The sequence below is a fragment of the Onthophagus taurus genome, chromosome 8, assembly GCF_036711975.1.
Source record: "Onthophagus taurus isolate NC chromosome 8, IU_Otau_3.0, whole genome shotgun sequence".
Taxonomy (NCBI): Eukaryota; Metazoa; Arthropoda; class Insecta; order Coleoptera; family Scarabaeidae; genus Onthophagus; species Onthophagus taurus.
In genome coordinates, this window is record NC_091973.1 from 2,768,566 (window position 1) to 2,791,625 (window position 23,060).

A 23,060-nucleotide genomic window follows, 5' to 3' on the forward strand; every position below is an offset into this window, starting at 1 on the left:
ACAATTTAAAATACCTTAAAAAATAATTTTAGATAAGTAACTAATTTTAAGGGATTTATTGGGGAAAATGATTAGGATTAAGATAATAATTATTTCTTGTTTATATTAAATAATAAATTACTTGGGTTGCCTAACTTTTCAGAAATCTACAGTGTGTTAATTAATTATCGTCATCATTGCAAGTACGCAACCAATATCACAGTATTTTTATTGCAATACGCGATTTGTGTATGATGTGTATTGCACTGTGATATTGGTTGCATACTTGCAATGATGACGTCGGGTACGATTTTGTATTTAAAAATTCTTTTTGTAATGCATATTAAAATATTAATTTAATATTGAGTAATATATATAAATATATATTCAATAATAAATACATTTCCATTTGTAATACAAAGATTATTTAAATTAATTTATTGATATTAATTTGAAAGAGGTTACATACAATGAATAAATAAATTTTAATATATCGTTATGGATGTTGATAAATTCTTCTCAAACGACGTTATCGTTCCCAGTACTTTTCCCGTGTGTCCGTTTATTGTTTATCATCCAAAATAAGAACAATATGTGCATGTATCACGTTACGACGACACGGGATGAATATTAAAAAGCCCCCCAACACCCTTATTAGGCGTTTCCTTTTGTTTGTTGTCGCTTATTTGGTCTCGCACAGGGTTATACCTATCGATCATTTCGTTTCCCGATGAACGTCGCCGGCCCATTAAGATCACTTCCCATTATTAGATCGACGCGAACGAAATTAATTTGGCCCATCAATTGACTCGTACGGCAACGTTGTTGTGTTTTTTATACAACTTGTTATAATCGACAGGTTATAAGAGTTTTAACAACTACAATTCAGAAAGCTCAAATACTTGAGTTTGAACAAACAATTTCAGTTTATTTTGCGTTGATTGATGAGTTGAATGAACGTGTTATCCGATTTATTTAACAACTCATTTTTTTTAACATCGAGGAAATTTATGTGTATACTTCTAATTAACCAATAAATTATTTCTTGGCTAAGATGAGAAATGAATATGTTGATTTATAGCTTTATACTTATATACAGCGTGTTTGATTTTAGTTATCACAGCAGATATTATTATTCATGATAGTTGGAAATTTTCATATTTTTCACAATATTTCCGCATTTCTTTAAATAAAGAACATTTATGATTCATTGTTTTGTCTTTTCGGCTCTTTTCGACGAAAATGAATTATTTCACTCGTTTGCAATCAATCATCAAAATCTAAAATAGAACTGTTTTATTTTTGTTATTTCCATTTTTACTCTTTAATTAACATTTTTACCTTCTCGCATGCACGAAGTATATTAAAGAAAACGTATTTTAATCGCGCAAAAATTCGATCTAAACTATGATGACATTAATTTAATTAATTTTAATCGATATTAACAACTGTAAGTTTCAATCAATAAAGAATTTTTCAACAAGAAACATAAATATATTTATACTTTTTAATATCATTTTTTAATTCTTGAGTGTTTCTCCTTTTCTCTGCATGTCGCAGTTTGATGACCAGGTTGCTGTAACTTTGCACAAGTTTGTAGATTTCTGCTTTTTAAAGTCTTGTAGATTCTGGCATGTTTCTAGGGCTTCTTCTTTTTTACTTATTCAATGCATTGGTTTCATTCTGGGTTTCTTGCTAGTTTCCAGTTGCTTTCCTTTTGGCCTGAGTCAAGTTTGGTATGTTTGGCTTCTTCACATCGTCTTTTTTTCTTCCGACTTTCTTGCATATTCAATATTCAGAGATTTTTTGTCATTAAGTCTCTGACTCTTTCTCTTAATCCTTATGACATTCTGTTTAGCATTAATATCTGGAACAATGTCCTATTATTTTCTGTACTTAAACATTATATGTCTCGATTTATGGGGCTCCAATTTTTGGTTAAAAATTTCCGGCTAACTTCACATCAATATTAAATTTTAATTTTTTTCTTGTCCCAATAAAAAAAAAATAGGATTAACGTGCTATTTTTATTTATTAAATAATAATTCTTTTATATTTTATTAATACATGTGATGTGGTAAAATGTTAATTATTTTCGAGTTATAAAAAAAGAAAAAATAAATTAGTGTCTCCGATAAGATAATTTGAAAAATAGAATTTATCAAGAAATTCTTATCAGAACAATTAAGTTACAGCTTAAATAGTAGGAATATGAAATGAAGGAAGACATTGTCGTTTAACATAACAAACCCACTGGCTTCAAGGGGGAAGCTAGATTTGGATGGTCGTGGAGGCAAAAAAAATTCTAGCAGTGCAGTTGAGCCTGAGGTACGGTGGTATACAGACCGTTGTAATCAGTAGCCTCAGTTGAACCTTTTTTTTCTTCTCTAACGGCCGTCGAGATAACACGAGGCAGTCGCTCTTTAGAATGTGTTAGTGGCGTTAAAGTTTGTGCTTTTTTTGAATATTTTATTTAAAAAAATGAAGGACGATAGTACGGTTGTGGTTTTGCTGGCGGTAGTCGGTATCGTAGGTCATATCACGGCCTTGTGGATTTTACAAAAATCTACAAAACAACGCAACCCCAAGCATGTGTTTCTTTTACGGTGCTTAGCCGCAAATGACATGGTGGCCCAAATTGGAATGCTTTCGTTAATAATTTTGCTTCCTCATTTTAAAAACAGGTGGATGTGCGCTGGTTTCGTTTTAGTAAGAGCTTTTGGTTTAGGTTCTGGATGCGTTGCGTTTGTTATGGCAGTCGAAAGATATTTAGCGTTAACGAAACCGTTTTTTTATCAACAAGTACGTTCTTATTTTATTCTGTTTTTAATAGAACCTAAGAATCCCATAAATAAGGAAATACGTTCAACTTGCACCGAGATAAGAAATTATCAATTTAAGTCCAATGTTTTGTTTGAAAAGAATTTTAGAAAGTTAAACGCATTGAAACGTTTTTTTTTTATTGCGCCGGAACCAGAAATGTATTCAAAAAATAACGTATTAAATCACGTTTCGTCGGATTATAGTTTAAAATATCAATTTAAATTTAAAACCGTATCGACATTTTAAAAAGGGTAAACATCTCGGGAAATATGCGGCACACGTTCGCCAGTCTATAAATTCGCAATTACATTGACGTTAATGTTACCAAAAACAGCGACGAAATAAAACACTTAAGATAAAATAACTACTTCCATTCCTAGCATATTTCTTTTTCATTTAACTTATTTTTATTTTCAAAAAGTTGCTGCGAAAATAACACGTTTATATATATTATATAGAGAGCTATTCCTGAGAACAAATGACTAATAATAAAAATTGTTTCTCATAAGTGACAGATCATTCATACATTGTTAATAATTTCATTGTAATATAAGATTCAAAACTAAGCTTAATATATATAACAACCATAGGCGTTTATTTCTGCCTAATGACATGAACGGGATAATTAACACAATAATTATGTTAAAGTTATGGTGTTAAGACATAAAATGTAAACAAAACTTAATTTAGCTTAAGGGGGCGGTTCAAAGCGTCGATGTTTATATACGCCGGGAGAGCTTACGTAGATGTACATTCACGACTTAATGCTACATATTTATAAAAAAGTAAATACGTAGGCTTGAAGTACATATATTACTCTACGGAATGACATATTTAGTATTCTAAAATAATCATGACGCTGACAGAAATAAATTACGAAAGTTAGTCATAATAAGGGCTTAATACAAATCGTTCTCTAGAAGAGATTAGGGACTTAAACGAGGTGGCAAATATGTCATCTAATGCTTATGTATCTTAGGAACAGATTCCGTATTCGTAAAAGTGCAATAGCTGTGTGATTATTTCATGAATGTGTTTTTTCTGAAGATATGCGATTTTGTCACAATTTTTAGTCATTACGAAAAGGTGTAAAATGGGTTGCCTAAAATCGACAAAACAGTACTAAGTAAACCTTTGGCAATTACTTTGTAGATGGCTTTAGGTACTAATTAAAAATTTAAAAAAAAATAAATATAAAAGATAATTAATTGCCAATAAAATGTTATAATACGTATTATAAATTGGTTACTAATCTTGAGTTGGTAATAACATTTGTTCATGGCCAATTTCTCTTTTAACTACAGAGTAAATAAATATACCTATATAACAGATAGAAGATTTGTAGGCAATTATGAATGAGTTGCTGATCACAGTCCTTCCGCCCTAATTTTTAGTGATTATATTAACACTGAGAAAGTAAGAAATAACACAGCAAATTGTTATCAAGATATAAGAACATAAATAATCTAAAGTAAAGTAATAATAATTTGTAATAGACATAGATAACAATAATACTATTTATTCACAAAAAAAAACGGTTCTACATTATAAAAAATAATAAAAATCAATAACAACTTTAATTTTATTTTACAATAAAAAAACCATCTTAGAATAACAATTTTTACAAAACTATTTCACAATAAAAAACCATCATATACAGGGTGTTTCGGTAACTCGGGGAACAAATGTAACCACATATACTAGAGTGAGAATGATGACGATTCATGTAAAAAAAATTAGTAAAAGTCCTCAAATTGCAAAGATACAGGCCATCAAAGTTATGAAATTTTAACACATTTTTCTAAATATCTTAAACACTATTTATGGTAAAGGGTTGAAATTTGGTACAGCGTAAACTAACATCACGTAAAATCATCAGGCAATTTTTGAGTTGGATCGCTACGCGGGAACAATGCTATACAGGCTGTTCATAAAGTTTGTTTGCTCAGAACTGTTTTATCCTATCATTACCCTACATTTATTTTTGCATTTTCTAATAGTAAATTTAGTTTAGAAACTTTTATCACTCTTAGAGAATATTGATAAAAACCACCGTTTCCGTATTAAATGCAAAAATGTTAGGCTCCGAATTCAATAACATTAAAAAAAATAAATAAATAAATAATTTGAATTAGCAATGACAAGTGAAAATCGAACTGAGCTGTCATAACTATTATGTATGCAACGTGTCCAAGTGTAGATTTAGCTAAATCACATTTTTAATTTGTTTTAGTTGGTTTAATAAAAGAACTCAAAAACAATAAATTGAAAATCAACACTAACAGGAATAATAAAAAAAGTACATAAAATAACAAGACAAGTAATAAAAAATACTAAACGATGTTCAAAAACTTAGATTTCTTTTTTTTTGGTAATAGCACTATTGAAATCGGAATCCAACATTTTTGGATTTAACACGAAAACGGTGATTTTTATGAATATTATCTAAGAGTAATAAAAGTTTCTAAACTAAATTTACTATTAGAAACTGCAAAAATAAATGTAGGGTTATGAAAGAATAAAAAAGTTCTGAGCAAACAAACTTTAGGAACAGCCGGTAAGCATTGTTCCCGCGGACCGATCCAACTCATAAATTGCCTAACAATTTTACACGACATTGATTTATACTGTACCAAATTTCAGCGCTTTACTGTAAATAGTGTTTAAGATATTTGGAAAAATGTGTTAAAATTTCCTAACTTTGATGGCCTGTATCTTTGAAATTTGAAGACTTTTACTATTTTTTTTTACATGAATCGTCATCATTTTCACTCTAGTATATGTTGTTAAATTTATTTCCCGAGTCACCGAAACACCTGTATACAATATAATCAAGTGACGAATTCAGTAATGTTGTAAAATTAAATGCATGAATATTGTTGAAATATTAATCATTGACTGACGAAATTAAACCGATTTTTTTATCAATTTTATGAACCCAAGAGGTTCGAATCGCCACCTTAAAGAAAATACTAAAGAGACAAAAAAGTACCACTAAAGTATGTGCTTATAACCCATATTTTTTATGTTAATATTACATAGCGTTAAAAAGTTCTTATAAAATAAATCAAGGGGATGGTGAATTGCATCCCCTTAGAGGGTGCTAGGGAAGGTTAAGGTATGGTTGAAAATAAGGTATCAGCCAGTAGTACATACATACAAAAATTCAAATTCTATGGTTTACTTATACTCGAAATAAAAGATAAAATGTAAATTTTTGGCTCAACTTTGACAGCTCATAGCTCGAAAACAAAAGAGTTGGGACCCTATGTTTATATAAAAAACTTGTGTTATTTTGGCAAGTACTACATCCTAGCAAAGCTTCCCGATTAAAAACTGATCCACCCTGTATAGGCCAAAAATCTGATTCCTGTGAAATTGGGTCGAAAATGTTTAATATTGTTGTAATCCATTGTTAATGTTGAGAAATTTGTGTTAACCAACATTTAGGTAATAGAAATATTTGAATAAATAATTGAAAATAAAAATTAATTATTTAAAAGTAAAAATGTTAAGTTATGAAAATAACACCAACTATAACAATATTAACATTTCGCAAAAAAAAAAAAAAGAACTCCAAATAATATCGAGAATAGGCATCGCGTAAGGCGTAATATATTCCTCAATGAATAAAATATTTCAACGGTAGGATGACTAATTGTAAGCTGATATAAAAAAGCGTCGCTATGAATAACTGAATTGCACTCTCGACGACCTCTTTTAACCAACAGCGGAACTATACAAATTTTTTTTGCACTTTTGCGAACATCACGTGATTGAACCGCGACCTTAATGTGTGAAAAGTTCAAAATAACTACAAACATTGTGATTTTCTACAAAAACAATCGAGATGTAATAACTTCCGGTTTCTGGTTTCCAGCTTTCGCTATAAGATGTCGTTTTTAATTCAAAAATTTTTATTTATTTTATTATTTAATATTTTTTTATTACAGTGTGTAACATTTAGAGTGCTTCAAATAGCAATAGCATCAATTTGGAGTTTTGGTTTATTCCTAACTTATTTGCCATTGGCGGGTTTTGGAGTTTATTATTCGCCTAATAATGAAACAAATTCGTCAAGACCAGTGTGCAGAAGATACAAAGATGCGAAAGAATTTAAAGATGTTACTTACTCTTATGTATATTTTGTTGTGGGTACGTTTAAAAATTAATACTTAATAATTATATTAATAATAATCGATTAAATAAATGTTTTAGGTGTAACTCTATGTACTTGTATCGCTTATTGTAATACAAAAGTATTCATGGCACTATCAAGAATGGGAAATCAACGAAAAGTGTTAATTCGAAGAATTAGCAGATCGACTATGAACAATCGAGTTGAACGTTGCAGACAAAATGCGACAACTGAAGAATTAGCCTTTGCTAAAGTGATGGCTGTTTTGTGTATTACTTTTATCATTTGTTGGTTACCGCAAATGGTAAAGTATATTTTGATTTATTTTGTATTTATTTTTCTTTTGGCTAAGTCTATAAGATTTATTGGGCGCTTGCCAAAAAAATATCTCAATTTAAACGTAGTTTAATCTAAAATCACATCCTCGTAACCTCTGTGTTGTGTTAATTTATTTGTTTATTTGCGCTACAAATGGCCCTATTTCAAAGAAAATAGGCGTGATAGTCGTCATTCGTGGTCCGAATAAACATGCGATTACGATTTTCTTTTATAGATCATGATCCCGATCATGCATCTGGACAAGGATAATAAACTGACAGTCGGCCTGAATAAGATAGCGGATAGTTTGATTATGTTTTATTTTGCCTTCGATCCCTACATTTATGTCGTACAAAAATATTTTGATAAACGACGGCAAGCTTATCGAGCCAAAAGGTCAAATTCAAATACGGCGCATAGTTCAACTTCCGTTGGAGCTGGAACTCCTACAGCGGTTTTAATACAACATCCAGAAAAAGAAGTACTTTGAAAATACTTTATATTTTTTAAATGTTTAATGTACTATTAACTCATAAAGTTATTTGTCATACGTTATGAGTTAAATGTATTATTGTTATGTAGTGCATGCACCCTGCTAGCGACCAAAGGATTATTTTCTATTGGTACTTATGATTTTCTTAAAAAATCATTTTAACTTTTTCATATTGCACGAAAAAGGTTAAAAACTGTAATCTAGTCAACGTCGTTTGCAAATTTATAAATAAATATAATAATTTTTGTTTCTATTACATGTTTTTTACTAAAGCCTAGGCATCAAAATTTGATTTTAGTGCCTACGAAAGTCGGAAAAATTGAAAAAAAATTGATTGTATGCACCTTTCCAGATAGAAAAAAACCTTTCACACTGATCTCGTTACTGTTTTATTAATTGATTAACCCGTCATCAAAGACGGCAATCATTATTTATTTTAATAACGTTGTAACCACTTAACCTTTTCTTATTGTATGTTAGGCAACCACCATGCTGATATTGCACATTAGTTGTATTCGTAATTCTACAATACGCATCGTTTTATGCATATTATTTATTATTGTGATAATTGCGCAAATGCATTTATTCATTATTTGTTATTATTTTGTAAATAAAGGATTTTTGTAACCGATTTATGTATTTTATTAACTTCTCCACGACCTTCTTCAAAGCATCTTTGAAAACATCCTGTTTCTCATAAAGTTTTATTCTTTTGGTTGTGTCATTTTGGCAATCTACAAGTGATCACAGATACGTAAAATCCTCCACTACTTCTATTAATCCACCATCAATATTTATATTTCCCTTTGATCACTGTGAAGTATTTTTCATGATACTTGGAGATTACTTCTTATATCACGAAACGACGTCTTCGAAGTCGGCCGAGATATTTCTTCCATACAGTTGTTAATATTATCACTCGGGATAAAAGTAGGGCAGAATAAACTTTAAGCAGCGTAGACTTGATTTCACCCAACCCAACCTACGTCTTCGAAGTCGGCCGAGATTATTTCTTGTATCACGGGCATAACTTGGGGCGGCCGACGTCCTCGAAGTAATCTCCGAATCCTAAGGGATTAACAACTTTATGGAAGAAATAATCTCGACCGACTTCGAAGATGTCGGCCGCCCCAAGTATCATGAACAATACTTAGGGCGGCCGACGTCTTCGAAGTCGGCCGAGATTACTTCTTATATCACAAACCAAGATGGGGCGGCCGACGTCTTCGAAGTCGGCCGAGATTACTTCTTATATGACAAACCAAGATGGGGCGGCCGACGTCTTCGAAGTCGGCCGAGATTATTTCTTATATCACGGACATAAGTTGGGGCGGCCGACGTCCTCGAAGTGATCTCAGAATCCTAAGGGATACCATTAACAACTTTATGGAAGAAATAATCTCGGCTGACTTCGAAGACGTCGGCCGCCCTAAGTTAGGTTCGCGATATAAAAAGTAATCTCGGCCGACTTCGAAGACGTCGGCCGCCCTGAGTTAGGTTCGCGATATAAAAAGTAATCTCGGCCGACTTCGAAGACGTCGGCCGCCCTGAGTTAGGTTCGCGCCCTAAGCATCGGCCGCTCTAAGCATCATGAACAATACTTAGGGCGGCCGACGTCTTCGAAGTCGGCCGAGATTATTTCTTGTATCACGGACATAACTTAGGGTGGCCGATATCCTCGAAGTGATCTCCGAATCCTAAGGAATACCATTAACAACTTTATGGAAGAAATAATCTCGGCCGACTTCGAAGACGTCGGCCGCCCCAAGTTAGTTTCATGATATAAGAAGTAATCTCGGCCGACTTCGAAGACGTCGGCCGCCCCAAGTATCATCTTCGAAGTCGGCCGAGATTATTTCTTCACTTTTACCACCTCTTGATAAATTTATCCGATAGATAAAACCAGCTCTTAGGTCCATTACTACCATCTTTTAGTTAAATTTATCTTATAGATAAACCCATCTACTAGCCAATCAGAGCGCGTGAAATAGCCGTATCCATAGTAATAATCCCATAGATAGCTTAACCAGAAGATGGTAGTAACGAGCCTTAGCCAATGAGAGCGCTTAAAACCGCCGTAACCATGGCAACTATCCTCTAGATAGTTTATCAGGAGGATGGTAAAAGTGGGCCTAAGAAAATCAATTACGCTTTGTTTAATAAGTGCCGATGGTAAACTTCCAGATCCAGGAAATTTATGACTTGCCAGAAGATTCATTCTCAGGTAGCTTTATGTTGTCATCAGTTATCACTGGCGGGGTTGGGTTGGGTTGGGTTTTAAATCTGTTTAATTTCAGTTTTATTTTGAATTTACCGTGCATTTTTAAAATTTAATTTAAGTTTTTCTATATCTTTTAATGGTCAAATTGGGTTAAATTATCTTTAAAAACAAATATAAAGTTTTAAAATTACAATGCGATAAAGTTCTAAAGTTAAACAATTAAAATTGTTGGAGTCAATCGAATACTCCTATTTAACAAGTGTTTGGTTTTGGGTGTAAATCGAACCAAACTTACAAAATTGTTAATAAATAATGAATTTGTTTTTGGATAATGGTTATAATAATAGTTTAAAAATAAATAAATTCTTTAAGGATGTATTTTAATAAATAAATCGAGTAAATAAGATGTTTTGAAAATTGCCGGTTGATGGGTGACATCGTTGTCGGTAAGTGTGATACCGAACATGCGCAGTGGGTTTCGCCGTGTTCTCTATGGCTCTAAGTATGTAACTGGTGTAAATATGGAGTTTCGTGTAGGAGATAATATCGTAGGGTGTGTTGAATTAAACGGATATGCGGGCGAAGGAATCGCCGATAAACTATACAAGGTGATTTGCTTAACCATCCCGTATTAGTGAAATTGCGTTTTATAGTCTTATCTGCATGATTGCCGAAAGAGAGGTGCTCGTGTACGATTGTTTTGGAATGGTCGCCATGTTGAAAATATATGATTATAAAAAGTGGCCGTTGTAACGTTATTTGCAGTTTGGTGCGGTTTCGTATTGTGCGGGTGGAGCTGTGATAGTTTTTAGGAATTTGTGTTTTATATTACGCGAACGGGTTTTGGACAAATAACAAAACGCATGTATCGCCGTTGTTTACGTAGAGAAGAAGATGAACCCACAAAGTCCAACGAAAACTGTACTCAGGATTTTAGAACGGGCGAATCCTTTCTACCACTTGTTCGATGCACGTATCACTTTAGCTATACTTTTTATTCAATCTCCTGTAGATTTCGACTCCTAAGTTTTCAAAACATTACAGTTACAGGTTTAGTTAACTTGTATCCGTTTTGTTTTCATGCTTATGCACTGACTAGTTCAAAAATCTAAATCAAACTTATCTTTACAGTATTACAATGAAGCTTTGAATAGTGACTCCACTACCTATGAAGATAAGTGTAAAATAATCATCGAAATATGGAAAGCCGTTGGATTAACATACAAACAACACAATTTACAAGATATTATTCGTGTTATGGAATGGGGAAAACATCACACATTCGATATTGTTTTAGATGGCCAGTGGGATACTCATAAAAGTAAGAAACTTTAAACTATTTGATTACCTAACACTACAATTTATTTGTTTTAGCCTATTACGAACAAGTTTTTATATTGTTTCTAAAAGAATGTGAAGAAAATTTAGTTAAAGTTAATAAACAATTTCATTATCATTTTCAAAGGTTAATCAAACTCATTCAACAACCATGGGATAACAAAGTATTACGAGCCATTATACAGAGTAATGAAAAATCTGAACTCACAGAAAAAGGTATATATAACATTTAGTATTTTAATCCTAACTATTATAAATGTACAAGACAACATTCTTTTTATAAATTTGTTAATTTTTGATTTGGTGATGAGTCACTTGTAGTTTATTCATATCAGGAATGTTGAGTTGGCAGAAATTTTAGGAGGTTTGAGATTCTTTAGCACATTTTCCAGAACCTCTGAGACAAACAAAAAGCTCGAGGTATCAAAAAGCCTTATCAAAAAATTTTACCAAGCCCTTATAAATTGAAACTTTGCCTTTTTTTGCTGAAATACGCGAACACCGATTTGGTGGGCGAATAATGCTGTTCAATAATATTATTGTATGCACATTGTGAGTCAATGCGCTGTAGACAAAACAAAAATAATCTTACAAGGTCCCTTAATACTTTATTCATAAAAACCGGATTAAGAAAATGATGTCAAATGTCAAAACTTTGATATCTATCTCTTTCTAACACACATTCGCAACGCCGCTTTTATTTTCATTAACTATTGGCTGTCCCTATCTAGTCGCGCAGTACGCGGTAAAGATACAAAATCTGCTCAAACAAACTATTTCTTTTGCTATTTTTGGTAAAAATATCGGAAAAAGATTATTTGCGGTTCATCTGTTAAAGATATTCATAAAAAAATATACAGTGTGTCTCAGAATAGACGTTACAATAGGTATAATGACCTAAAAATTTTTGAATTTTATTTTTATGGTAAAGAATTAAGCTCTGCTTGGTCTGGAGAGAATTTTAAGTATATTTTCATATTTTCAAAATCAACTCGGCCTTGACAGTGTTCAGGTAAAGTAAGCTTTTTAAAAAAATTTCATTAAGAAAAGTTGTCCAGAATGAGAAATTATGGCACTATGCTAAATTTCAGAAAGATACGCATTTTTACATTGATTAAACCACCATATTTAATGAAAAAAAAATGACTTAAGTATAGTCTCCAATTTTTCTGGTGGTTTTTATGACTTAATTGCAGTCATATAACGAACAAAGACGGGGTTGTAAACAGGTAGTTGACGAACCCCAAACTCCGGTGTGAGTTGTTCAGGTTCGCATTAACGGAAATTACAAAAACATAATATTTAAAAACAATATTAATATAATTCGTGAGCAATGTAATAATATTTCATCCGAATTGTGGTCGTAGTGCGTAAAATGCGTGAAAGATGTCGAAGATTTGTATGTGTCGCCACATGTACAGCGTTTTATTATTAGTGCTGATGATTCTTCTGATGACCACAGCTTAGAATGCGCGGAAAGTGACAACTGTTATTATGACACTGATGAAGAATCTTGAATTAACGACAATCGCCGGTTAGAAATGTTAAATAGTTCATATTGAAATAAAATAAAAAAAGTAGTGCGTCCCTGGACTTAATTCGCTAGGAGGGCCTATCATAAATCACGATCAGGTACTTTTTCGGGGTGATAATTACCGTTGCTACTGTTTCTGAGGGTCATAAAAACCACCAGAAAAATCGGAGACTATAGTCGCAAATATTGACAAATAAATTGTATTATTCCGCAGTTTTAGTTCACATTAACAACTCACATCACAAATTATACAATATTTATGTTATTTAGACTAAAATGTTTAATTTTTAAAGTTCAACCAAAGTAGATAGATCCATAATTTCTCATTTTGAACAACTTTTCTTAATAACATTTTACTTAAAATTCTCTTCACACCAAGCAGGGCTTAATTCCTCAGCCTTAAAATAAAATTAAAAAATTTTCCAGTCTTTATACTTCTTCCTAAAACATTAACATCTATCCTGGGACATACTGTATACTAAACAAATTCGGTAATAAAAAGTTGATGAATTAATACTACACGAAGTAATAACCTTGTTCACTGGGGTTGGTCTATCAAATAAAACTCGCCTACGTTTGGGGGATGATTTGATGATGCTTGATCAGTCTGGTGAAAGTAAAGGATTTTACCAAAAAGTTATTTGTTTATTGTTGGAAGTACTACTAAGTCGAGGACGAAACTTCTACCTTCACAATATACCTTCACTTATTATGTGATGTAGTTTTCTTTGACCAATTTATTGTCAATAAGGTGTGGCAGTATTTTATCAGTTCCAATTTTAGTGGTTTTCCTTTATAAAAGGGGTAGTTGTGGATAAAAAAATCGATGACACAAGACAAAACAGTGTCAATATATTGAGTTGTTTTTCATATTTCAGTTTGATCTTGTATTTTACTTGATTTTTAATAAACATACAAAAAACACAAAGTTTTTATTTCTATTCCTAATTTATACATACATTTTCGGTCTGATTAAGTTAATAAAGTATTTTTATTTTACAGAAATAGACTACTTTACAAATGAAAGTGGTTACACAATATCCATGCGAATCAAAAAATTAATCGACGCCCAATGTGAAGATTTAGCGATGAATTTGTGCTCGTCCTACTTGAAATGCCTGAAATTGGCCGAAGAGGGTAAAGTGACGCTGGCTGTCACTGAAGATCATAAAAGATACGCTTTCGATGTTTACATCGCTTTATTGTATAGCTCCACCCGAATGGATAAAATCATTAGTTTGGTAAGTTATTTTTAGAACTCTAAACACATTCAAAACTGAATTTGTCCTTTTTGTTACAGTTAAAAGATTTAAATGATAAAGAAGCAAAAGAATTAGTGGGACGTTTTGCATCTAAGGATTCAGTAAATTGTAAAGTATGGAGGTCAAGTTACAAATTGACGTTTATTTCGGCGATGCTTTTCTTGAAAAGGCACGCTCAGTTAGAATCGTTTGAAGATCAACAGACTGTGCTTCATATCATGAAGGGATGGCTAAAATCCATTGAGAATGGTTACAGTGTTTCGGACGCTGTAATTGGTTTGAAACGATTACTAACGCAGGAGACTACATCAATTTTTATCTACACGCTTATTGAAAGCTTAAATTCTATCGATGTTAGTATATAATTAAATCAAAATTATTATGTGAAGTATCATTAAGAATTTTATAAATATTTGTTAGCCAGATCAGTCCCTAAAACTTAAGGTATATTCAAGCTTGGCACATAAGATTAGGGTTCTGAATAAAAAAAGGGTCCAACAATAATCAAGATATTTTCCGTGATAAACTTCGTTTTTCATTTCCTTGTTGCAGGTAAAACAAACTAGGATTGAATTATATATTCGTGCGTTAAATAAAGATTTGAACCGTTTGGAAACATCGAAAGTGGTTAAAGAAGATAAATTGGCGACGTCAATATCGCAAGCGTTAGCGGAGGGTTTATTAAAATTAGCTGCGGAGTTAGACGATCATTTAACTGTTGCTCGAGAGTGCGTATTAACGGCGTTTAGTTTAAATCCAACAAGGACTATATTTGATTTAATCGAAAAAATGGCGAATAGATGCGGATTGAATGTTTTAGATACCGGACAGTGGAAGTGTAAATTTCATGCTATGACTGAAACTGGTGATACAACTAATATTTGTGAAGCATGTAATGAACCGATGGAACCGATAAGTTTGCGTGCTTTTAACACAAATACGATATTGAGTGAAGCGTTGACTGTCGAAAATGTTGGCCTTCCTCAAGAACTCTGTGACGATTTAGTAATAATATTGTGTTCACCGCGATATCAACTATTAAGTTGGTTACAAGAGTGGAGTGATCTTCATCGTTTTTGCATCATGTACTTAGATAATCCACATAAAACTAAAAATTATATAACGGAACTTAAATTTATCGAAATAGATTATTCTTTATTCCAAAAAGCGAGGCAGCAACTACAAATTGAGCCGGTTGATATCTGTTTTGGTTACGATAAAGTTTTAGAAGAATCAGACGCTGAAGATGAGGCGAGCGTCGCAGCAATAATGTCAGATTCCAGCGACGAAATCATAGATTATCACGCGAGGCGGAAAAATAAAATGAAGAAGCAGGTTATCAGAGATACTTCAGATGAGGAAGAGGAGGAACCTTCGAATATCCAAGAACCCAACAATTTAACTTCAGAACTTATAGAAAAATCATATTACCCGCAATCCGATCCTGAAGTATTAAAATCGTTACGTTCGTTTAGGAAACGTAAAACGGAAGAGGAATTACGGGAGATTCCCTCAAAAATTACTTTGGTGGAAACGAGCATGTCTTCATGTTCATCACCATTTGCACAAATATTAGATTGGACTTCTCCTTTAAAACAGTCACTCGATAATATCCATAACCAGCTGAATGAACCACAAGATCTACCACAACATCAAGAGTCTCGAGTTCCTCCACAACCTCAACAGTTTCAAGATTTACAACAGCCCCATCAAAAAGCACTACAACTGCAAAAGTTACTAGATCCACAAAAACCACTGGGTGTACAAAAGGATCTAGACCTACAACAACCATTAGATCTACAAAAGCCAGAAACAAGAATGCAAGAATCCCCAAAACCACAACAATACCAAGAGCCAAAACAGCCCCAAAAGCCAGAACAATCCCAAGAACCACAATCATTACACACTTCATCACTGTCTACTGAAGAATCATTAAATCCTCTATTTTCAAATTATATCGCTGATGAAGCGATGGACTTATCAAAAAGTAAAAATCAAACAATTGGTGTAATCGAAGATTTCGATCCGTTTCAAGAAATCGATCGGATATTGGAAAATCCGGGAAATACCGAACCCGTTGCTGATGTTATTATAGAAGAAGAAATTGAAAAATTTTTAGATGTATCAATAGAAACAAAAGAAAAGTCCGAGTCTTCCCTTGTTAACGTAATCGAAAATGTTGAATTAAATGATAAAGAATTAAAAGAAAAACAAGAAAAGGAAGAACAACTAAATGAGGTATTAACTAGCGAACAATTAGATGATAAAAAATTAAATGGTGATCAATCAGATGGGGAATCATTAATTAGTGAGCAATTAGATGATAAAAAATTAAACGGTGAACTATTAAATAACGAATCAATTAATATTAGTCAATTGGGAGGGGCATATCCGCCTATTTCAATTGAAAATATTATTCGTAAAGATATAATAGTACGTGCTTTAGCATCAAAAGTTGTCCTTCAAAGATTAAATCATAACCAAATGAGTGTAGCAACGGTACATTCTCCAACAAAACTGAGAGCGGACATAAATAACGAAGATGATGTTCTCGTACCGTGCTGTTCACCATCATCAACGATTGAGTTTAGTTCGAACGTTTCATCAAATTGTAACGAAACAGATATCGACGAAAAAATGGAAAATCCGAAAAAAATAATTTTGGAAGATGTTACTCAAATTAACGATAACATCGATATAAGTATTATTGAAGAAGTTGTTGGGCAAAAAGTGATAAAGAAATCACAGCAGATGTCGGGAAGACGCAAAAATGATCCGTACTTAGATTTAGTATTAAATCAACCTAGATATAGGCGATCTCATAAGCATCCGGCGAAGTTCGAAGATTACTTGTACGATTATCCTGATTGCCGCCGAAAGAAGCATAGTAAACAAGTCGATACGAACAAAAATGAAGTTGCGCAAGATTCTAACGACGTTGAGGATGATAAACGAAATGAAACGTCACCTAACGTTTTAAAAAGTGATAATTATTCCGGACAGAAATATTCACACCAAGATCCGGATGTTAAAGAACAAACGAATCAGGACAAGAGTTTATTTCGTGAAAAAGGTACTGAGGGAATTTTTACTGAAGAGACGGGGAAAATTGTAAAGAAACCTCACCGAGAATTTAATGAGAACAAAGAAAACTCGGTTTATATTTCGAAACGCACCATCAAAGGTAAGATAAAAAAGAAACCAAAGAAAACCCGTCGATTATCAAAATCCGATGAAAAAGAAATTGAATCCGACCGAGAAATTGATGGCATTCAGGTCGGTAATGAAATTTATTCACGGTTACTTAAAGATGTTAAAGTAGTGATCGATAGGATTTATTTACCAGATGGCAAAAAGAAGTTCTCCCTCAGTACCGATTCAAAAGTTTTTAAAATGTGCGAACGACTAAATCGTAAGCTTCCGCGAAAACCTTTCGCAGAAACCAACAAGAACCAAAGAGTTTTAGAAGACTGGAGGTGTAAAAACCCTGAATTTAGTAACGCTTTATTAGAACCGCGAGTTTTTCTCGAACGCATGAACGTCAATGGGCGATTTCATAGCCCTAACAATCGAAAAAACGGGGAGAAAAAGTCTCATCGCAAATATAATACCGGTAACGTCCGTTCAAACAATGCAAAAAACGTTTTGGCTAATGTGCCAGGCATGAAAGATACTGGTTTAATACAACCACCGCCCGTTGCGAACGTTGTTCAAGTCGTGCAAATGACCGGGAGATCAACAAACGCATCTACGGGATCTCAAACTAGCACGCAAGTTTCTCCGCATATACAAAGAATTGGTCAACCTCGACAAGATAAACCGGAAACTTCCGAAGATGCCGCCGCGGCGACGACATCAAAAGCTAGCTCTAATTCGAAACCGGCTACCACACAACCGTCGTCTTTGATCAACATTTTGTCGCATCCCGTTATTCGTACGTCAGCAGGTACTGCTGCTTCCGGTCGAACGCCGCCCGTCATTAATATTCTTTCGAATCAAATCATTCGACCTGCGAGTGCAACTCGCGTTACTCGTTCCGCATCCACGGCTACAGCGACGATGCCTTGCCAGGTACGTAGTTTCACGTGTGATTTGGATAACTTTGAGCGGTTTTATTTGGAAATCTATAGCTTGTGACATGACTTAAGTTATGAATGTGATAACTTTTTTTAAATTATTTTTTTGTATTACGGGTTTAACATGTTTTCTTTTATATCGCTCATTGATGTAGTTTATCCGAGCATGCTTAATAAATTTTATTTTTATTTTGTACGCACGTTTTCATTATTTTCATTTTCATTATTCAATTTCGCGTGTAAAGCTTTTATTAATATCAATATTTTTTTAAGCTTTAGGTTTTCTTTCAATATATATTTTACTGTAAATATTGGCGGTGTGGGTTTGTCTAAGATTTCAAAAAAAGAATGAAACGTTTTATTTTTCCAAGTAATTAAATTTATAATTAAATATATAAAGAATTATTTGGTGAGTATTAATGCATGTTACAAATGTTTTTATTAAATACGGGGTGCGGCACAGGAAACTGACGTTTTGGGAATGGTTTGTGTAATCTGATGTGGTAAAATGATTAAGGCGTACAATCCATTTAAAAAACATCCGTTTTCTATATCATACCTTGTATTTTGACTGATTTTATAACACAAATATATTTTCAGTCAAATAACAATACGATTCGATCATCTGGTGAATCTCAATTAATCAATCAACTGACGAATCCCTCGAGATCAACGACAACGTCAAGCTCAACGATAAAAGTAGCGACATCATCGTGTGGTGAACCAGGTCGAATAGTTCAGTTTATATGTCAGTCTTCGGATGGGAAATTAATTCCGGTGTCGTCGTTCGCTCAGAATTGCGTAGTGAAAGTAGCCTCATCTCAAAGCGTATCTCCAACGAGCCCTGGTTACGAAGACGGTGGTTTCCCGAAGGCGGGAAAAAATAAATCGTCTTCAGATGGCGGCGGCGTCGACTCGGAATGTTCAGACACGTTGCCAAAATTTCAACAAGCATTCGGTAAGTCCGTTTATCAGACCAAACCGACCGGGACTAACTCGACTAATGTAACTAACAACGTCGTCAATCATGAAGTTGAGAAACAGCCGAAATTGCCGGCGTCGACAACGACTACTGCCGTTGCTAAACCGGCGACAATTCCCGGCGGAGTTATTTATACGAGACAGGTTCAAAGCGGACAAACGATAAATTTGATACCTCAAAGTCGAGGTCAAGTGTTTCGAATCGCCGCCACTTCGAATTCGGATCAAATTTCTGTCGTAAAAGACACGTTAATTCAAAATAAAATGAACGCGCTTTTAGCGGCCGCGTTAAGCAAAAAAGATAGCGATGATTCGGAATCCGATAAAAGGGATGATTCAACCCCCGCGAGTACGGCGACAACCACAACGACTCGCGTCGCAATTGCCACTCGCCCCGGATTCGTTCAAAACGCGAGAATCGTTAAACCCGTTTTACAAATACCCAGTAACGTTATAAGAAACGCCCCGCAAAACATGAGTTCAACAACATTAGAACAATTGAGAGAATTTGACATGGTTTATAAACAAGTTAAAGAAAGAAGTAGCACAACACCAGTTAGCGAAACTTCAACGAATTCTGAAGTTTCAGAATCGCAGTGTATAAGCGTAACATATCTGAATCAAGGACAAAAAATTAATTGCGCTCCCATAGTCGTAGTAAGTAGTTACAACGCGATTCAGCCGGTGTCTTCGTCGACGCTGAACGTTGTTTCGCAAGGAAATACAAGTCCTAGAGTTACTCCGTCTCCATCTCAAACTGCCTCCTCGGTAATTCCAAAAGTGACTCCAAAACCCTCGAAAGGAAAAACAGTAAAAACACCAGCCATTCAAACCGCTTCGAAAGCATCTCCGGTTCCAAAACCTCAACAAAAACCACAAGAAGACGAACATACCACGCAAAGGATATTTGATATTTTGGCGGAGTACGCGGAACAGTTGAGAAATTCGCCTGATTTAAATAATAAACCAGCACCTAGGAGGCGTTCGAACCCGCCAACGAATCCTAGTCAAAATTCTAAACGAAAAAAGAGTTCTAGTTCAAAAAAGCCGTCGCAGAGTAATTCGACGTTACCCGCGGAACCGGATACCGAAGATCCCCGTACGTTAGGAAGCGAAGATTCTTCTTGCGGCGTGATGCAATTGTCCGTACCAGATGATGAACAGCCGGTTGCATTGGCGAGTACGTCCGAGTCTAATGATTCGACTTCTACCCCTAGACAACAGCTTATACTAACCGATTCATCTAATCAACCCCGTAACCTAATAATAGCCGAGTCTAGCGTAGGCGAAGCTTTGAAAATGCCCAACACAGCCGTTCTAGTTCCCGGAAATTATATAATGCCCGTATCGATGGTGAAGGGTGGTCAACAGATCGCCGTGGTGTCGGGTGGTAGTAAAATATTAGCAACCGTTCCCGCACGTTCTGGTCCTAACATGCTCTTATTCCAAAGTTTCCTAAATCAAAATAGAAAAAGTTCCGTTTCGACAGTCAAATATTCCGCCATTCAACCAATATCAGGAATTTCCTCTCAAAGCTTAGCTGGCGTCACGGCTCAACCTCCCGTCATTTTACCCCCATTATCGCACAGCATAAGTACCGTGACGTTAGGACAACCCATAACTGTTAAAAAATTGGATAACGCTGGTCAAGTCAATACTGAACTATTGCTGACGATTTCCCAATCTAGAGAAAATGATTCTCCAGAGGATGCTCCGCAACCAGATAGTAGTACGAACGTAGTGTCTACGAATCTTGAAACGGTGGAGCTTGACGAAGCTGCAACGCTTTCCGACAATTGTTCCGAGAAAAGTTACACCCCGTACCAAAAACCGCTTATCGCATCACCCATTGCGACCCCTGTGATTGCACAAACCAGCGTTGCCAACGCCGTCATGGCCAGTAACTCCACCGTTTCCGCACCTCCACCCACGGAAGACAACATCTCTGAAAGATCTTCATCTGCGGCCCAAACGGTTATGACCCTAAATGTTTCTCCAATTGAACAAAAAGGTACGTATTACAACGAATTAATCATTACAGTAAAACCTTATACAACGTATCATGAACAATTTGATTTCTTGTTTAGGTGAACTGCGCAAAAATGAAGAACGAATTCAAACCGTACTAGTTACTGCCAGTGGTTCCAACGGGTCTATGATCGCTCAAGCTCGACCTAACTTCAAAGATTCTACGCGTACCGTCAATAAAACACAATCGAATAAAGATGACTTTTTAAGAAATAACGATAAGGTAAGAAAAAGTGTTTGTTGTAATAAATGTTCTAAATAAGTGATTTTTACTTATAGAGAAATAGTGATTCAAAAAATACGCAAAGTAATAATGCGTATCCAGCACAAGGAAAGGTGAAGAAAGTTCAAGTGGCGACGCAGCGTTTAGATAGAGAGTTGCAACAATTGTGTCTGCAAAGGAAACAAGCGGCTTTAGAGCGCGAATTGCGACTGCAAAAGTCTCTGTCTGAAGAGTGTGAAGATTTGGGTGTGGATGAGCCGAGCACAAGCGACCTGTTTCCGGAGGCGGAATTGTTGTTCGATTCAAACCATTCGCCGTCGTTCGAACAGACATCGGACGTGACTAAACGAATCGTCGTTCAGCAGGAAGGAGGTAAGGAAGAGGCTAAGTTGACGTTGTTCAGCGATGACGATTTTTTATTTGAGGCCGGTGAGTACCAGAAAGGTGAAGGTACGGCCGAATACGATGGGAGGACCAACGGACAGAGCAACGACGCGGCGTCGCCTTGCGAAGACGCGACGCTGCTCAGGACTTGTACCTCCATGTCGGATGTAACACTCAATTCGCCAATTTCGCCGGACACTTTCCGTCCGACGACTCCTCCCCCGTTACACAAATATGTACATAAGTATAGCAATAGGAAAAAGAGTGATAAGACTACAAAGCAAACGGATAATTGGACGGGTGAAGTGTCCAGTTCCGAGGATACGACCGGAAGTAATGAAATAAAAGGCGGTAGTCCGGAGGTTTGTTCGAGCAAAGGAATGACGATCGACGAAGACGGTCATCACTTTACTGACGGTAATTCGCATTCATTTAAAGTGGTGCGTGTCGCCGTTGCTAAACAGGAATGTGGCGATTGTTCGGAAGATGGCGACTGTTCGTTAAGCGGCAGAGGTGCACGGCGTAGTGTTAAGAAATTGTGTTCCTGTTGCAACGGCGCATCATCGCAGGACTCGCGAAAGCGACCCGCTCAGCCGCACCAACACGTACCCGTGCCGCAGAAGAAGGTTTTCCCCATGAAAAAAAGATAGTGTGTGCGAACATGTGTCGTTAGTTTATTCGGCGCCTGTAGGCAGGCTTTCAAGTGATTGCACTTTAGTACAAAATACGAAATACTTCAAAACTACGTATCATTCATTTCTTTCCGGTCTGCCTGGCGGAAATGAACATAAACAAAAAAGGTAAATAATAATAAACGATTTTAAATAACGTAAATGAACAAAAGATTATCTCTTGTAAATTTCTTCTTATTGTAAAATAATGTATGTGCAGTTCTTCATTGATGTAAATAAAATATATCTTTCCATTTAATAGCGCAATAATATGTATTATTAAGGACAGTTTTCACATTCTGTTTACATCATTTCTCTATAACACATTTTTGAATAATTATTCTTATCTTTTAGTGGCGATAGAAGGTAAATATTGAAATACTGTTTCAAGGGAAACCATAAAAATTTATTATTACTATATATTACCTGATAACAAAAGTATTATTTTAATAGGTACAAAAGAAAAGTTGCTGTAAAAATTGGAAACGACAATGTGCTTCTATTGCAGGTAATATGATGGAAATGTTTATGTTGCCACAAAAACAATTTACGTATATGCCATCTATCATATCTAAAAAATAGGAAACGGGA

At 34.7% G+C, this 23,060-nt stretch overlaps 2 protein-coding genes across 4 annotated transcripts; both read left to right on the forward strand.

Annotated features, from left to right (window-relative positions):
• Window positions 1-2,375: 2,375 nt before the first annotated feature.
• Window positions 2,376-8,129, forward strand: LOC111425597 (rhodopsin, GQ-coupled). The gene is made up of 4 exons (XM_023059723.2): window positions 2,376-2,781; window positions 6,756-6,957; window positions 7,021-7,244; window positions 7,494-8,129. Exons 1-4 carry the CDS (start codon window positions 2,461-2,463, stop codon window positions 7,746-7,748), a joined length of 1,002 nt encoding a protein of 333 aa, XP_022915491.1. The 5' UTR covers window positions 2,376-2,460; the 3' UTR covers window positions 7,749-8,129.
• Window positions 8,130-10,448: 2,319 nt separating this feature from the next.
• Window positions 10,449-22,641, forward strand: LOC111425338 (uncharacterized). 3 transcript variants are annotated; one of them, XM_023059303.2, is made up of 10 exons: window positions 10,449-10,580; window positions 11,104-11,293; window positions 11,347-11,526; window positions 13,847-14,085; window positions 14,145-14,459; window positions 14,659-18,177; window positions 18,783-21,174; window positions 21,251-21,414; window positions 21,471-21,786; window positions 21,840-22,089. In XM_023059303.2, exons 1-10 carry the CDS (start codon window positions 10,494-10,496, stop codon window positions 21,845-21,847), a joined length of 7,410 nt encoding a protein of 2,469 aa, XP_022915071.2. In that variant the 5' UTR covers window positions 10,449-10,493; the 3' UTR covers window positions 21,848-22,089. The 3 variants fall into 3 exon arrangements, with proteins under 3 accessions (XP_022915071.2, XP_022915068.2, XP_022915069.2); XM_023059300.2 differs by having other exon boundaries at window positions 21,471-22,641; XM_023059301.2 differs by having other exon boundaries at window positions 10,452-10,941; window positions 21,471-22,641.
• Window positions 22,642-23,060: the final 419 nt, after the last annotated feature.

Coding starts and splice junctions, on each gene's coding strand:
- LOC111425338 (XM_023059300.2), top strand. CDS start 10,494: ATGGAGTTTCGTGTAGGAGATAATATCGTAGGGTGTGTTGAATTAAAC. Junction 18,178..18,782: donor CAGCGACGATGCCTTGCCAG/GTACGTAGTTTC, acceptor ATATATTTTCAG/TCAAATAACAATACGATTCG. Junction 21,175..21,250: donor TTCTCCAATTGAACAAAAAG/GTACGTATTACA, acceptor TTTCTTGTTTAG/GTGAACTGCGCAAAAATGAA.
- LOC111425597 (XM_023059723.2), top strand. CDS start 2,461: ATGAAGGACGATAGTACGGTTGTGGTTTTGCTGGCGGTAGTCGGTATC. Junction 2,782..6,755: donor AACCGTTTTTTTATCAACAA/GTACGTTCTTAT, acceptor TTTTTATTACAG/TGTGTAACATTTAGAGTGCT. Junction 6,958..7,020: donor TTATGTATATTTTGTTGTGG/GTACGTTTAAAA, acceptor TAAATGTTTTAG/GTGTAACTCTATGTACTTGT.